This window comes from Selaginella moellendorffii, unplaced genomic scaffold (genome assembly GCF_000143415.4).
Source record: "Selaginella moellendorffii unplaced genomic scaffold, v1.0 SELMOscaffold_101, whole genome shotgun sequence".
Taxonomy (NCBI): Eukaryota; Viridiplantae; Streptophyta; class Lycopodiopsida; order Selaginellales; family Selaginellaceae; genus Selaginella; species Selaginella moellendorffii.
The window spans coordinates 257,135-273,762 of NW_003314362.1; the positions used below are offsets into that span (position 1 = coordinate 257,135).

General features: G+C 46.6%; 1 protein-coding gene and 2 long non-coding RNA genes across 3 annotated transcripts; 1 reads left to right on the forward strand and 2 right to left on the reverse strand.

The window, feature by feature from the left end:
- Nucleotides 1–1,450: 1,450 nt before the first annotated feature.
- Nucleotides 1,451–2,152, reverse strand: LOC112342183. Its single transcript, XR_002990854.1, has 2 exons — nucleotides 1,800–2,152; nucleotides 1,451–1,718 (listed from the first exon to the last, which is right to left on the reverse strand). It is a non-coding gene; the product is annotated as an uncharacterized LOC112342183 (long non-coding RNA).
- Nucleotides 2,153–12,098: 9,946 nt separating this feature from the next.
- Nucleotides 12,099–12,599, reverse strand: LOC112342172. The gene is made up of 2 exons (XR_002990847.1): nucleotides 12,517–12,599; nucleotides 12,099–12,435 (listed from the first exon to the last, which is right to left on the reverse strand). It is a non-coding gene; the product is annotated as an uncharacterized LOC112342172 (long non-coding RNA).
- A 99-nt stretch (nucleotides 12,600–12,698) lies between these two features.
- LOC9629320 (haloacid dehalogenase-like hydrolase domain-containing protein At4g39970) lies at nucleotides 12,699–16,192 on the forward strand. Its single transcript, XM_024663581.1, has 12 exons — nucleotides 12,699–14,176; nucleotides 14,237–14,853; nucleotides 14,915–15,005; nucleotides 15,059–15,103; nucleotides 15,149–15,199; nucleotides 15,255–15,329; nucleotides 15,399–15,432; nucleotides 15,486–15,541; nucleotides 15,588–15,647; nucleotides 15,705–15,764; nucleotides 15,818–15,864; nucleotides 15,920–16,192. Exons 2-12 carry the CDS (start codon nucleotides 14,534–14,536, stop codon nucleotides 15,969–15,971), a joined length of 891 nt encoding a protein of 296 aa, XP_024519349.1. The 5' UTR covers nucleotides 12,699–14,176; nucleotides 14,237–14,533; the 3' UTR covers nucleotides 15,972–16,192.
- Nucleotides 16,193–16,628: the final 436 nt, after the last annotated feature.

Sequence of the window (16,628 nt, forward strand, 5' to 3'; positions counted from 1 at the left end):
CGACAAGAAAGCCCCTTGATGAAATCTCAAGCTCCCCAGGATTTGAAAGAACAGAGAAGTGCCTCCAGCCTTGTACTCTTAACTTTGCTGCTAATCAAGAGCGTGCCTGGATCAATTTAATCTTCAATGCTCAACCAAGCCATCTTTGGACATTCAGTCGTTGGATGCAAGGAAACCTTGTTTCTCAAAAGAAGAAAAGGTAGGTTATCCCAGGGATTCAGTGGTGAAATCTTCATTCCATAATGGTTTCTTTCTTGGGCTTGACAACCGCAGAAAGGATGACAGCCTTATAAAACGTTCCCACGGGTTTAGAAAGGATGCTTAGAAATGAGCGAGAGCTTGTGCCGTTATGGTGAAGGTATGATATACGTTAAGAAGCAATTAGTGTCCGATTTGGACGGGAACCTGATGGCAAGGTCACAGGTTCGAATCCACAGCCAGAGACCCAATCAAAACATTTTGCAACGCTTCTCCCTCCTTTGCATCTTGCAAGCTACTGTGATCAGAGCGAGCTCTTCTGCCTGCAGTCATCTCGGGATGAGAACTACTTGTTGTCCATAGCCCAAGACTACAGCATGTCCACGATCATGGAACACTTAAGATGCTTGGTGGATCTGCTGGGGAGATCTGGGAAGCTAGACGAGGCCAGTGTCGAGCCAAATTTCAGCGCTGGAGAATGAAAGAGTGGGGAAAAGTCCGATGCTAGTTGGACCTGTCCTCTGGGCTGGAGATCATGACTCACAGCCATTCAAAGGTTGCCAAAACTCTTGGGCATCGGTAAACCGATGTCCAGGGTCGTGTCCTGTCTCTGCTCCGCTATAGCTGGCGTTCCAGCTTGCAGAGTGTGCCGCTCAGCGTTCGTGTTCTTCCTTGGCAGTCTGCAGCACTCTGTGCGATCGTAACGAGGCTGCATTGCGAGTCACGCGAGGCGCAAGTTCCTCCTCCAAATCTATTATCGTTCCCCAGGATCCTTTCTCTCTGGGCTAGATCGACCACTGTCTTTTTTGTCTCTCGAGCCTGCGGGAGGGAGAAACAAGGAAATTCCAATATCGCGGAGAAACTCCAACATCGCCTACACTTGAAAACCAGAGAACCACCAAGTGTTTTTAGGTGGTTCTCTGGCTGTGGATTCGAACCTGTGACCTTGCCAATAAATCTCTTTATTCTAGCCAGATATCCGGCCAACAGGTTCCCGTCCAAATTAAACATTAATAGCCTGTTAAAGTGTTTCGCTTGTTCTTGATTTTGAGTGAATGGCACGCGTGCTGATTTCTTGTTCCGTATCAATCACGTGCGCAAGGTCGCGCGAACGTTTCCAAGCCTCTCTTCTTGGTTCCAAGATTTTTTTTGGAGCAAAATTTGTTTCTCGGAACAAGAAAAGTTTCTGGAAAATGAGCAAGTTTGATTTGATCCAACCACCCTCTTGAAGAGCAGAGTTGAGAGGCATCTGGAAATGTCAAGAGTGGAGGTTGGGGTATTTATTTGTTTCTCTCTTCTTTGCAAGATCAAATCCTCTGGCCATGTTCAAGACCATGAAATTAAATACTCACTCCCAAGGCACATCCCTGATTTGGTGCAACTGATTAGACTCAGAACCTGAGGATTGATGCACCAGTGATTCCGTTGTTATTCACTGCAGCCTGTGAGAGCCTTGATCGAGCGTCAGGTGAGAGCAAAGAAGAAGCATGACAAGCGGTGGAATGATACAACACAATGATCTGCAAGGACCCACGTCAAGCCACTGCGAGAAACTAGAGAGAAGAAAGGCTACGCTCTCGCTCAGCTCCACTCTTTCTTACATGAGATTGGCACAAGCGCGGCAGTCAAACGCTGCTCGAAAGTGTGGAGCAGCGTATCGTTATCCAGGTCGTCAGTAGTCCTCGGCCATTCGCTATTTTGACGAAGCATGTAGGAGGAGCTAGTGGTGGATTCAAACTTGGACACCCCCTCTAGCTGAAATGCAATGATACTTTCGTAGACAAGGCTGCATTGCGAGTCACGCGGGCTGCAAGTTTAAGCTCCTCTCCTCGTCCAAACCTGTTGGCGTTCAAGCGAGCAATGCTGAGACGCGTTCCAGCATGACTTTAAAGCAAAAGGAAGAGTCTGGGCTAGATCGACACACTGACCATGATCATCGTGGCTGCTGCTGCTGCTCAAGCACTCCAGCGAATTCCATAAAGACCCACCGGCAAATTCTTGCGCGAGCGAAGTAAAATTTAATTGGGTCTCTGGCTGTGGGTTCGAACCTGTGACCTTGCCAATAATTGTTTTTATTCTAGCCAGATATCCGGCCAACAGGTTCCCGTCCAAATTATGCATTAATAGCTTGTTAACGTGTTTGTTACTTTCATGAATCGTTTCTTGAAATTCTGGGCATGGCGCTCAGCTGGCACGCGAATGTTTCCCATCAGTTTGATTTGATCCAGGCACCCCCCTCAAGAGCACCGGTGCGTTCTGCCCAAGAGATTCGAGTTGCAAGGCATCTGGAAATGTCAAGAGTGCTGAAGGTTGGGGTTAGTTGTTTCTCTCTTCTTCGCAAGATGAAACCCTCGGGGAGCTTAATTCATCAAGACACCACCCAAAAGCTTCCAGTCTGATGCTTGTTCCTATAGAAAAACCATGTTCAAAACCATGAAACAAAACAGAACATCTTTGAGTTGGTGCAACTAACTTAGACTCAGAACCTAAAGCTTGTTGCATCAGTGATATCCACTGTAGTCTAGTCCCAGAGTACGTTGTGAGAGCCTTGATCGAGCATCAGGTGAGAGCAAACAATTCCTCAAGAGCTGCTTGCAGGTTTAGACTCTGCATAGCTGATGGCTGACAAGAGAAGAAGCATGGCAAGCGAGGCGATGATACAACACAAGGATCTGCGAGGTTCGAAGAAGTCCCTCAACTGCTCCTGGGTACGTTAAGCCACTGCGAGCGTGGTAAGGGACATGAAAACGTGACTCCACTAGCCTAGTCACACCCACAAGCTTATGCGAAGCACTGCACTCGACACATCGCTTGGCGAAAATCGAAAGGTGGCAAAGATGAGGAATGAAGCTCAAGACAGTCTCTTGTGCGTTCTTGAGCGATCTGGACAAGAGTATATACATACCGCTTTAAATCACAAAAGCAATGCTTGTGATGCTTGCTTTGCGAGGTATTGTTTGAAGGCTTGTCTTGGTTTGAGCCAGACCGGATCATCCAGCCAAGCGCAGCAGACAAGCGCTGCTCGGGTGAGGAACTTCCTTGTTGGAATGCGAGCGAAAGTGCGGAGCAGCGTATCGTTATCCAGGTCGCCCAATGGTGGCAGCGTCACCTCTGCTATCACTGCCCTTGCGCCATTTGCTATTTGGACGAAGCTTACATGTAGTTAACGAATGGTTCCATCGCATTGTTCTTGACGACGAGGAGGAGACGCTGCTCTGATCGTCATAGATTCCTCGCGAATTTCGTCATGGAAATGTATGGAAAGTGCGGGCGCGCCGCGGATGCCTTGGGTGTCCTCCACAAAATGGAAGATGGAAATGTTTTCTTCTGGAACGCATTTGCCCACAGCAGGCAAATGCCAGAAGTTCTGGTGCTCTTTCGGCAAATGCTCGTCGATATCGAATTCTTGCAGCTATCAAAGGCGATGTGGCGGAGATCCAGGTGAGAAACACATGGTGAGAAACACCAGGAACCTCGACTTAAGTTGGCAGAAGGCCCGCTCCAGGCCTGGTTGAAAGACTACTGCTGGAGGGTAAATCAACCACGGCCTTTGGAGGAGGCCATACCCCTGCTGTCTGATCTCCTCGCAATCCTGGAGCTGAGACAATAACACCGTCACCATCTTTGGCTTGTCGTTGTAGTAATTGGAGCTTGGGGCGGCGATTGGGATGCCAGTCTCGAGCTCACACGGCAATGCCCTGGTTCCACCCGATGCAAGTGTCTGTCCAGTTCTTGGCAGAAGAAGATCTCGGCGATGGCATGCTCGCCAACGGAGCACCGTAACGCGGCGATGATTAGCGCGTGGATCTCCCCTGGATCGGCATTGATAGCTGCCAAGAGAAATAACTGGATGCTCGAAAAAGAGTAACAAGGGCAAATGCCGCGATCGCAATCTTCCACGAGAAAGAACCTCGATCTTTCATCTTCTGGAAGATTTCCAGCGCCCGCACTTTCCATACCTTTCTATGACCAGATTAGCAAGGAACCTCGAGGCCGCTGGAGACGATTTTCCTCGTGGATGCGCCTTCCCCCTCCCAGATCTGTGCTCACCGCATTCTCGGCCAGGCGCCCACCGCTGGAGATCGCTCCTCCTTCCTGCAAATCTTCGCTGGATGGCACCTCCTCGTCAAGGCTCAAGAACGATGCCATGGAAAACCACCGCCATTGCCATTATACGCTACTGCTGCACATTTTCGATCCAGGGGGCTCTTTACCCGGGCGGTGTGCTGCTGCCGGGCGTGCTCTATGAGTCGAGCAGCATGGTCTTTCTTCTCAGTCTCAGACATCTTCAAACTAGGCTCACAAGCACAAGCACTGCTTTTCCGCGGTATGTATGGTTCTTCTCGTGCTCATTTTGTTTATACTCTTGTCCAGTCCAGATCGCTTCATTCCTCATCTTCGCCACCCTTTGGCCTCGAGCATTTTCCAAGATAAAATGGAGGCCTGTAGTTCATCAACATCCAAGGCGTGGAGTGACCACAGCGCAACTTGTGATGAGATGAGTTGGTGACCTGGTATACGTTTTTTGTGTTATGCCATCTGCTCTTTGGAAACTTTTGAGAAAGCTTGCTCTGAGCTGATTGAGTTTGAGCTTGGTCAAGGCTCTCACAGGTTTATTGGATCTCTGGTGCAACCCTGGAGTTTTGTTTGCGGGTGAGTAAGCTTTCACGGTTTCAGAGCAATATATTATATTATTGCCAAGAGAAGGCATCAAAACTTGGAGCTCCAGAGTCTCACGCCCCGAGGATTTGAAAGGATCCAAACCTATGGACCTCCAGCTTGGACAACCAAGTGAAGAATAGATTCTCGGGACCATGGTGCCTGGATCAAATCAAACTCGAGCTCAGACAAGCCATCTTCCAGAACAATATCTTAAACGGATGTTGCTGGTTCTTGTTGCAGCATACTTATACTTTGTTTCTCAAAAGTAGCTTCTGCATCAGCTGCTTGCTCAGATTGAGATGCAGAGTCCATCCAACCCGTTTTGTTTGCCATGGCCTTGCCAGAGCATGGAGAAAGTGAGAGTTTCATTCCATCGAGAAGAGAATGGTTTCTTTCTTGAGCTTGACAGCAGCAACGCGCTGCGCGCCATGCGCCCACAAAACGAAAATCTCTTGCGCCGCTGTTTACATGATGGTATACGTTAAGAAGCAATTAGTGTAGACTTTGGACGGGAACCTGATGGCCGGATATCTGGCTAGAATAAAAAAATATATTGGCAAGGTCACAGGTTCGAACCCACAGCCAGAGACCCAATCAAATTTTTTTGTATGAACGAGGGATTTCTCTTCTCCGCAAAGTCGCTCTCGGCAGCGTTGCTGGAGCTAAATCTTCTCTCGTGCCGATCCCCCCGAATGATCCACGGTTCAGGCTCTTGGATCGCGCGATATTCCCTTTCGCTGGCAAATGCGAGCAGCAAGAACAGGGCATTCGATCGATGCGGCGTCAATCTTGTTCGATTATCGTCTCCTGGAACGCGATGGTCACCGCGTATGTGGCGGCATCCCGCATCCGAGAGTGAGAGTCTATGTTTGATTGCGTCTCAGAGCGCCATGGAACTCGATGATAATGGCGCTCGCGCAGCAGGGGCAAATTGTGGCAGCGAAATCGAGCTTGGCCGGGCAAGGATCTGGTGTCCTGGACGAATCTACTGCCCAGAATGACAGGACGTTCCATGGGTTCCCCTTCCAGCAGTGAATAGCAGAGGGGGGATTTGGCCACCTCCAAAGAAATGTTTGATTTCATGCCGGATGAAGACGGTATTGATTCGGCCAGTAGCTGCTCTCCAGGATCCGCGCGTGGATCCTCTGGCCTCGCAGCCCCTGGATGTCGTCCACGTGGACAATCAGATGGATTCCAAATCTTGTTTTTCAAATAAGAGGTGCTGAAATAATATTTTGTTATCTCCCAGTGTTCATGGCTTTGTGGTTATAGCATGCACGCTGTAATGTTCTATTGTGAAGGGTTGCTGGGTTCGATTCCCATCCGCCTCGACTTTCAATTAAGAATAGTACGGTGTTAGGGTCGCCCCCTAACATGAACACTATTTTATTATTTTATTATTAAATTAACTGAACTTTTAAACGCAGTTTATATTAGTGGTAACTACAAACAAATAAAAGGTTAAGAGCGATACATCACAGCCGTTGGATTAAAGGATATCTTAGAATATACCATCCAAACCGTTAGATTTTAGTGCAGCTACGGTTTCGCGAGGTGAGAGAGACTCGGGTATTCGTCTTCCTCTGTGCAGCGGAAAGCTGCCATCTCTCGATGTTTGGGTGGCTTGAATCCCTCGGAGCTCTCCATCCGGTTGCACCCAGACAAAGGCAACGTTTTCCATCCCCTCTCTCTCAACTACACAACGGGCCTGTCGTGCCGGACTTGGGACGAGCTGGTCCAGGAGCTCAGCTGCATCTATTCTGACGCAATTGCTTCGCTCCCTGACACATTCCTTCCGGACGCCAAGACGCGGCAAAATGCGGCGATCATCCAAGGCATCCAGCCGCCCAAGGACGAAAGGGAGCCGGCTTGGATGTCGAAAACCGAAAACCGAAAGATTCCAAGGATTCAAATGAAGAAACCTCGATACCCAAAGAGCCTCACCATGGATTTTAGACGATTCCTGGTGCCGGATAGCCACACACAAAAATTTTTTCAAAAAATGGATGGATTTAACAGCAAATGAAATCAATCAAGATGTGGACGTTAGATCTTGCTTCACCTGATATATAGAAGCGACTATGTTCAGGAAGTGAAATCTCCCATTACCAAGACAAAATATGTAGATCCTATTTTAAAAGCTTCGAAGTGATTACTGTATTGATGCTATTCGTGATGGATAAAGTAGTATCCTAAGAATTGCAACGACTTCCATCATTAGGACCATCCAAGGCGTCGTTGCCCTCACGAAGAACAGCTTCAGTCAAATCCCGGAGAAGAATCCAGTACCGTGGATCCTCGCATTTGCGAGAATGGGCATTTTGACAAGGCCGTTCACGAGATCCTGCGCAAGACCATTGTCTGCTGGATAGCTCTCACGCAAGTTTCAACTTGAGCGCCGCCAGGAGCATGTTTGAGAGCATGAAGATGCGCACCTTAGTTTCCTGGACCACCAACGCTCAAAACGCTTGAAGGACAAAATCAGGAGTCAGAACCATACTCAGGTGCTTCAATCCCTTTCGAAAGCTTCCACAGTCAGACCGTTTGCTTCTACATCCCAAAGAAACCAGGGGATACCTCCAAACCATTCAAACGCCATTTCAGCAGCATTCACTCTCTGTGTTATCTCTTTGGCTTCTTCCGATCCACTCTCGTAGTCTGTCACGCGTTTCCTCCAAGAAGACACAAGAGCATCGTACTCGTGCTTTTCCCACGCAGGCAGATAGCGAGTGAACGTTGTCCGCTTGGCTTTTCTGACATTGAACTCGTCTGGTGATGAAGCAGCAACAAGGGTTTTATTTCCAACCATCCGCCCCAAGTCCACTCACAGATCGATGAGATGGTATCTACTTTGCTGTCCAGCACAATCTCCTGAGGGAAGTCTTCTCTATTCACCACCCTGAGTTTTGTTACCCTTGAACATCAAAACAGTCGCTCTGGACTCGTAGATCATGACCGGAAGTACCAGACGAATGCAGGCTTACCAACCCCCGAATTTCCATTCAAATGGCAGCACAACATCCACATGAACGGCACCAAGATCTTCCTGATCTGTTTGTACAACCCATCGAATATCTCCTTCACGTACAGCTTCAGAATATTGCTGTGGAATGTGGTCAGATGAGCACCTTGAGCAAGAAATTTCATCCGTTCCAGATGGAACATTGATCCACCATGCCTGCTGAGATCTCCTAACATAGACTGCATGTTCCCACAGGAGGCAAAGCATATTATTGTACGTTTTAATTGAAAAGCATTTAGCTCAAGCGTTACAATGAGCTATCCAATAAGAGCACAACTCCCTAAAATGGACATTCCAACAATGGCCTAATCTTCATTATTGAGCTTAGTCCTGGGTTCATTTTAAAAGATTGTAACCGAGCTTAGTCTTTGTACTGTGGGTTCCTTGTAAAAGATTGTAATTAGAAGCTCTATTAGCTAAAAGAGTGATGGAATCACAAGGAATCCAATCACGGTGGCGTTCTTCAGGCCACTTTAGCACACGACAATGACATCCTCAATGTTAACAATCCACCTTGCGTGTACTAGTGCTCCACGATCGGGCAAGCCTCTGCATAGGTTCATCATTTGGCAAGGAGCCCCACGTAGCTACATGTTATAACTTATGCTCTAGCATTCTTGAGGCCAGTTTCGTCCTACTAGATGGTACATCCTGACAAAGAACTTTTCTGATTTCGGAAGTGAATGTGATCTAGTCGGGAGCCATTCCTTCCAAGACCATCTCCTGGTAGAGGATCAAATTAAAGCGTGGAAGAAATTCCCAGTGAGAGTGTAGGCCTAGCAGTCCATGCGACAATGTTGTGGCACTCGGGCATTTGATCGAACATTGCCCGTGCCATGTGTGTGTGTAGAACTCATGCTTTTCCACGGTATGTATGGTTCTTCTCGTGCTCATTTTGCTTATACTATTGTCCAGATTGCTTCATTCCTCATAGATGTATTTTCCAAGATAAATGGAGGCCTGTAGTTCATCAACATCCAAGGCGTGGAGTGACCACAATGCAACTTGTGATGAGATGAGTTTGTGACCTTTGTATTATGCCTTCTGCTCTTTGGAAACTTTTGAGACAGCTTGTTCTCAGCTGATTGAGTTTAAGCTCGGTCAAGGCTTTCACAAGATTGGACAATAGTGTGAAAGACAAATGCCAAAACCATGTGTTTGAGGACAAGCTTAACTAGCTAGTTGCACCAAGATCACCACCAATTCCATGAGGTGTGACTTGTTTATGTTGAATCTAGGATTTTCCTCAAGAGCTTCCCTGGTTTATTGGATGTCTGGTGCAACCCTGGAGTTTTTTTTGCAGGTGAGTAAGCTTTCACGGTTTCAGAGCAATATATTATTGCCAAGAAAAGGCATCAAAAGTTGGAGCAGGATTTGAAAGGATCGAAACCTATGGACCTCCAAGCTTTGACAACCAAGTGAAGAATAGATGGGACCAGGGTGCCTGGATCAAATCAAACTCGAGCTCAGCCAAGCCATCTTCCACGACAATACCTTAAACGGCTGTTGCTGGTTCTTGTTGCAGCATACTTACGCTTTGTTTCTCAAAAGTAGCCTTTGCATCAGCTGCTTGTCAGATTGAGACGAAGAGTCCACCCATTTTGTTTGCCATGGCCTCGCCAGAGCATGGAGCAAGTGAGAGTTTCATTCCATCGAGAAGAGAATGGTTTCTTTCTTGAGCTTGACTGCAGCAGATTTTTCTAGACATGCAAAACAACAGAAATTTTATAAAATCCACCTTGCATATGTCTCATGAATAAGTTCGGACTTTTCAGGAGTATCGGTAGGCCTCAAGCTCCTCTTTGTTTATAAATTGTTTATAAATGTAAATGCTCTTGTGCAGGAAGCTTATGAATACTTCTTATGAAAAGCACCTCAACTCTTGTATCCATTTTCGTGGCTCGATTTTGGTAGCATCTGTAACGTTATGTGGCTGTAGAGTGGCTGTTGCCTGATGCATTCTTGAAACACTTTGCTCTCTTTAACAGAAGAAACAGTCTGTTGTAACACACAAAGCTTAGACATTTTTCACCGCAAAAGGAAAGAAATATACCTTGAGGTATAGCCTGAAGCCGTGTCCCACAACTTGACCCCCAAGGAAGTTAATCACCCATGTCGGAACAATGTCGAGCTTAAGGTCCAGGTGTATTACTGCTCTGTAAAAGAAGTAGTGACTGTCTTAAGAAGAAAACAAAAAAAAAAAAAAAACTAATAGCGTACCTTATGTAGCATTTCTCGTCGCTAATCTTCTGGAGGATGAATCCAGCGTTGGCTTCCATGCGAATGACGCCCTCTTTTGGAGGAGGCAAATGAGAAGCATTAAAACCATGGATGGTCTCCTTGACGATAGTCTCTGCTTCCTGGGGGACCTGGCAAATCACCACCATTGGAGTGAATAAAATAACAAAAGAGGCACAGTGATTGATAGCTTAACTGTTCGCAAGCAGCCAACCACGGCATCCAATTCAGGTAGCTCCAGTTCGAAAGACGTGACCAGCATTTCTCTTGTCGCAAACGGCCATGGAACCTTGCACCTGGCAAGAGCTTGTAGAATTTAAACACGGGACGGAGGAGCTGCTGCACTACCACCAGCGTTGTGGCTTTTGGATTGATCAGCAGGGCACAAGGGATGTACGTTGTAGTGAAAGCATTGCTTTCCCACAGTTCATCTTTCGCCCTTTTTGCTCTAAATACTCTTGTTGTGGACAGCCACCTTTTGGCCCCGAGTACTTTCCATGCATTGCCCCCTCTTCTTCACACAGGGTGTGACTTGAAATTTCATGGATTTTTTCTTGTTGCTGCTAGGAACAAGCATCAAACTTAGATAGAACACGACAAGAAAGCCCCTTGATGAAATCTCAAGCTCCCCAGGATTTGAAAGAACAGAGAAGTACCTCCAGCCTTGTACTCTTAACTTTGCTGCTAATCAAGAGCGTGCCTGGATCAATTTAATCTTCAATGCTCAACCAAGCCATCTTCGGACATTCAGTCGTTGGATGCAGGGAAACCTTGTTTCTCAAAAGAAGAAAAGGTAGGTTATCCCAGGGATTCAGTGGTGAAATCTTCATTCCATAATGGTTTCTTTCTTGAGCTTGACAACCGCAGAAAGGATGACAGCCTTATAAAACGTTCCCACGGGTTTAGAAAGGATGCTTAGAAATGAGCGAGAGCTTGCGCCGTTATGGTGAAGGTATGATATACGTTAAGAAGCAATTAGTGTCCGATTTGGACGGGAACCTGATGGCCGGATATCTGGCTAGAATAAACAAATATATTGGCAAGGTCACAGGTTCGAATCCACAGCCAGAGACCCAATCACAAAAGTTTGCAACGCTTCTCCCTCCTTTGCATCTTGTGATCAGAGCGAGCTCTTCTGCCTGCAGTCATCTCGGGATGAGAACTACTGGTCGTCCATAGCCCAAGACTACAGCATGTCCACGATCATGGAACATTTAAGATGCTTGGTGGATCTGCTGGGGAGATTTGGGAAGCTAGACGAGGCCAGTGTCGAGCCAAATTTCAGCGCTGGAAAATGAAAGAGTGGGGAAAAGTCCGATGCTAGTTGGACCTGTCCTCTGGGCTGGAGATCATGACTCACAGCCATTCGAAGGTTGCCAAAACTCTTGGGCATCGGTAAACCGATGTCCAGGGTCGTGTCCTGTCTCTGCTCCGCTCAATAGCTCGCGTTCCAGCTTGCAGAGTGTGCCGCTCAGCGTTCGTGTTCTTCCTTGGCAGTCTGCAGCACTCTGTGCGATCGTAACGAGGCTGTGCATTGCGAGTCACGCGAGGCGCAAGTTCCTATCGTTCCAAGCGAGAGACACATTCCAGGATCCTTTCCTTCTGGGCTAGATCGACCACTGTCTTTTTTGTCTCTCGAGCCTGCGGGAGGGAGAAACAAGGAAATTCCAATATCGCGGAGAAACTCCAACATCGCCTACACTTGAAAAAAGTGTTTTTAGGTGGTTCTCTGGCTGTGGATTCGAACCTGTGAGCTTGCCAATAAATCTCTTTATTCTAGCCAGATATCCGGCCAACAGGTTCCCGTCCAAATTAAACATTAATAGCCTGTTAAAGTGTTTCGCTTGTTTTTGGCACGCGTGCTGATTTCTTGTTCCGTATCAATCACGTGGGCAAGGTCGCGCGAACGTTTCCAAGCCTCTCTTCTTGGTTCCAGGATTTTTTTTGGAGCAAAATTTGTTTCTCGGAACAAGAAAAGTTTCTGGAAAATGAGCAAGTTTGATTTGATCCAACCACCCTCTTGAAGAGCAGAGTTGAGAGGCATCTGGAAATGTCAAGAGTGGAGGTTGGGGTATTTATTTGTTTCTCTCTTCTTTGCAAGATCAAATCCTCTGGCCATGTTCAAGACCATGAAATTAAATACTCACTCCCAAGGCACATCCCTGATTTGGTGCAACTGATTAGACTCAGAACCTGAGGATTGATGCACCAGTGATTCCGTTGTTATTCACTGCAGCCTGTGAGAGCCTTGATCGAGCGTCAGGTGAGAGCAAAGAAGAAGCATGACAAGCGGTGGAATGATACAACACAATGATCTGCAAGGACCCACGTCAAGCCACTGCGAGAAACTAGAGAGAAGAAAGGCTACGCTCTGGCTCAGCTCCACTCTTTCTTACATGAGATTGGCACAAGCGCGGCAGTCAAACGCTGCTCGAAAGTGTGGAGCAGCGTATCGTTATCCAGGTCGTCAGTAGTCCTCGACGTCGCCGTGCCATTTGCTATTTTGACGAAGCACGTAGCCAGTGGTCTTTTCGGAGTATTCACATTAATTTTTCGTGAATTACGTAAAGTCCGTGGGCGTGGATGCTTGCAACTCGCTGGACATGCTCTCGCGATGGAGGGGAATATCGCTAGAGAGGGCATGGTGCTCATGGCACCGCTCGGCATATTTATGCTCGCTGCCGTATTTCGACGAGATGTCTCTTAAGTCGGGATTTGCTGGAACTCGCTCCCTCAGAGCGAGGAAGCGCTGCAAATCTTCCGCGAGAAAATGTCAATGTGGGCCAACGGCAGTCCAAGGGATGGCGCGATCGCCAGCGCTGGACGCCTTCGCGGCTGCTCTGCGAGAATGCCGCGAGCACGGATCTCTGGGTGAGGGCAAGCGCATCCACGCACAGATCGCCTCCAGCGGCGTCTATGGTGAAGAATCTTATCATGGAAATGTATGGGAATTGCGGGCGCACGGCGGATGCCTTGGAAGATGGAAGTTATTTTCTTGTGGAACATTGTTATCACGGCATTTGCCTAGAACGGGCAAATGTGATGGCGCTCTTTGGGGAAATTCTTGCCGATCTACATTCTTGCAGCCATCAATGCCCATGCGGCGTAGATCCATGCGCTACGCCGCTGGCCCGAATAGCTCCACTTCCATCGGCATAGCGCTGTTCGACGCCTACGGCAAGCTCACAGGAGATCGAATTCAAGGACCAACCGTAGATCCCTGGTGATGCTCCTCGAAGGGATCAGGCTCCCCTTTCAGCCTTTGTCGACGCGTGGCGATCACCGATGATCATAGGTCCACCTCTCGAGCTGTGATCTTATCCATTCGCTCACCGGTGAGGCCGGCTATCGCGATGCGATTACCTCGTGGATTGCAACTGCACGCGAGGATCAATGAGAGGGACATGAAGAGGAGAGATCGGAACACGTTCCTCTCAATCAGACCAAGTGGTCGACCACTTCCAGAGAATCCCAGCGGGATCGCTTGACGTTCTCGAGTGTTGCGCCTGTGGAGCAGGGCAGGATGATCCATGCTGGAGAGGAAGATCGCTGGAGATGCTCCAGATGGTGCTGCTCAACATGTCTGCTCGCTGCCGATTGTTTTCGACGTGAGGAACAGCTCCTTGCTTTCGCTGGAAGCTTTCCCATCGAGCGGTATGCCCGGAAAAGGCATTGCGTGGAGGCTCTTCAATGCTATTAACTTCTTCAGTGTTCTCGATAGCTGGAAAGGCGAACGGGGATAATAATGCACGACCAACCCGATGGCGAGCTTGGGTCTTCTACCGACTCTCTCTGTGGGAGGAGCTCTTATCAACGAGTGCAGTGACTTGGATGGAGCAGCACAGGTTTTTAAGGAGATGCCCTGGCTTGGACGTTTCTAATTCGTCTATGGGAACTTGGTGCTTACAAGAGCGTTTTGATAGCGTGCCTGACAAAATCTTGTCTCCTGGAACGTTCTAATCAGTTCTTATGCAGAGATGGAGATGCCTTGGAAGTCCACCACAAGATGGAACTGGAGGGACTGAAACCGGATGATTCATTTCGTTTTCTCTGAAGGTAAGGCAACTCATTCTCATTGCAGCATCGGGATTTGATTCCAGCTGCTGGCTGCTGCAGGAGCAAAAGCTGTTTTTGATACAGTTACTTCCAAGGACGTTGTTTTGTAGACTGATTTGCTCATGGCTTACTCTCGAAACGGGGATGCAAAAGAAGCGCTTCTTGTTACTCCAAATGCCGTGGATAGCGTCGAAAGCAAGGACATCGTAACTTGGAACGTTATAGAAATGGCCATGGACGAGAAGCAGTCGGCTTTACCAAAAACTGTAGTAGACATCCTGGAGGAGGCACTCATATGGATTCGTGGAGGCTGTTATTTAAGTTGATCGGGCTTTTTCCTTAGGTTACTAGTATCTGATGGCAGTGCTCTTGTCCTCCGGTAACGCAAGGCTAGAATTATGGAGCAAAGTGCACATAGGCTATGGTAGAGCTCGGCAAAAGAGGGCGGCATGGAATCTAAGAGCAGGCTGTGGCGTTAGAGCGTCGTTAGACGCACTCGTCTTCGACTGTGACGGGGTAATTCTCGAGTCGGAAGATTTGCACAGGCGAGCCTACAATGCGACGTTTGAGAATTTTGAGGTCCGGTGTCCAGGGAATAAGTCCCCAGTTGTGTGGAGCACAGAATTCTACGACGAGCTGCAGAACCAAATTGGAGGAGGAAAGCCAAAGATGAGATGGTTTTAGTGGTTTTAACTCTTCTTTTTTCTTTTGTGTTCTAACTTTGTGGTCTCATGGCAGGTACTTCAATAGGAACGGCTGGCCTTCCTCGAGCTTGTATAGCTCGCTCAAAGATGACGATGCGAAGGCCCAGCTCATCGACACACTTCAGGTGATTTAAATAGAATGCCGTGACTTCTTACATGGTTTGTGTGTAACTTTTAGGATTGGAAGACAAACAAGTACAAAGATATCATTGCGTCTGGAGCGGTAAAAATTGGCCTTAGTGTTTTGAAGTAACTTCCATTCATGCAGGTTGAGCCACGACCAGGAGTTCTTCGCCTAATGGATGAAGCTCGTGATATGGTTTTTTCTCAAAGCTTTTTTCCTTTCAGGTTTTCTAATCTGCCAGTGTGTCCAGGGAATTAAGGTGGCTGTTTGCTCAGCTGCAACAAAGAGCTCTGTAGTATTTTGTCTCACGAATTTGCTTGGCAAGGTAAATCTACTGAACGAACAGACTCGATCGGCACGAGGTTTTGATGTACGATCCTTCCACTGAGTTCAGGAAAGGTTTCAGCAATTAGATTGCTTTCTAGCAGGTCGAGTTTTTTCACACAAGAAGAATTATTCTCACTGTTTCACAACAATGCAGGCGATGATGTCGAAGAAAAGAAGCCCAATCCAATGATCTACAAAGTCGCAGTAGAGGTAAACGTGGTTTTGTGCAGTTTCATTCACTTCCTTTGTTCTTCAGAAACTTGGAGCAACCCCGGACAAGTGTATCGTGATAGAAGACAGCGTCATTGGTCTCAAAGTATATACGTGCTCTTAAATCTCATGGACTTGCTACTATTTTTCCTTGTGTATTCAGGCAGCAGTGGGTGCTGGTATGAAATGCGTAGTGACTTTCACAAGTTCTACAAGCAAGCAGGTTTGTAATTTCCGTATGTTTCCATGGTTGATTTATTTGGTATGAAAGCACAGGATTTTAGCGAAGCTGCAGCTGTATTCTCCAGCTTGGAAACCGTGAGGTGGGTCTTCAGATTGCAAAAGGATCCCGCACTCTTTCCATTTTCTTTTGTTTAGTTTGGATCACCTCGTGAAGTTACTGGACGAACGTGTGATTGCTACTGGCTAAATTCGTCTATGAGCTTAAAGGAGAGTTCTTTCGCCAACATAAATCGATGCAAACTTTGTGTCTGTGAAACACAACTATTTTGCCTATATACTAGGCTCAAGATGTGTTCAGCTGTAGTTTCCAGCTTCAAAAGTGTAAACGTTCCTCTCTCTTGAAGCTATAAAAGCCTACACATCACAGGAATGTAGTGCTTGTAGGTGATAAATAAAAAATAAATTTTTACATTTTAACTTAAATTTTTTATATGAAATGTAATTTTAGAGTGTCAAGATTTAAATTTATTTTCATATGGTTAAATAATTTTTCTCCTAATTTACATATTTTTATTTTTTCATGGTTTTATTTAAAGTAGTGCATCAAAAATTTTATTGATTTATTTCGTCTAATTTTCCAACTTTATCTTTGTATATAATGCCAAAAGTTTTTCACCTCACTAATAATGAATATTTTCTAATAAAATTTTAATAAATATTCTTTTTGTTCAACTATAAAAAATTTCACCAAAAAAACTGAATTTTAGTTACAGAAAGCATTGTCTTTTATGCTCAAGAGAGAAAGAATTCAATTTCATGATAGTAAAAGAAAGTGACAAAATGTAAAAAATAATTAAGTAAAATAACTAAAAAGTATAATATGATAAATATCTCTCCTAATATT

Bases quoted from the DNA above. Each gene is read 5' to 3' on its own strand.
- LOC9629320 (XM_024663581.1), top strand. From the start codon at position 14,534: ATGGCAGTGCTCTTGTCCTCCGGTAACGCAAGGCTAGAATTATGGAGC. The intron at 15,648-15,704 runs GTATATACGTGC...TTGTGTATTCAG, and splicing joins ACAGCGTCATTGGTCTCAAA to GCAGCAGTGGGTGCTGGTAT. The intron at 15,765-15,817 runs GTTTGTAATTTC...ATGAAAGCACAG, and splicing joins CAAGTTCTACAAGCAAGCAG to GATTTTAGCGAAGCTGCAGC.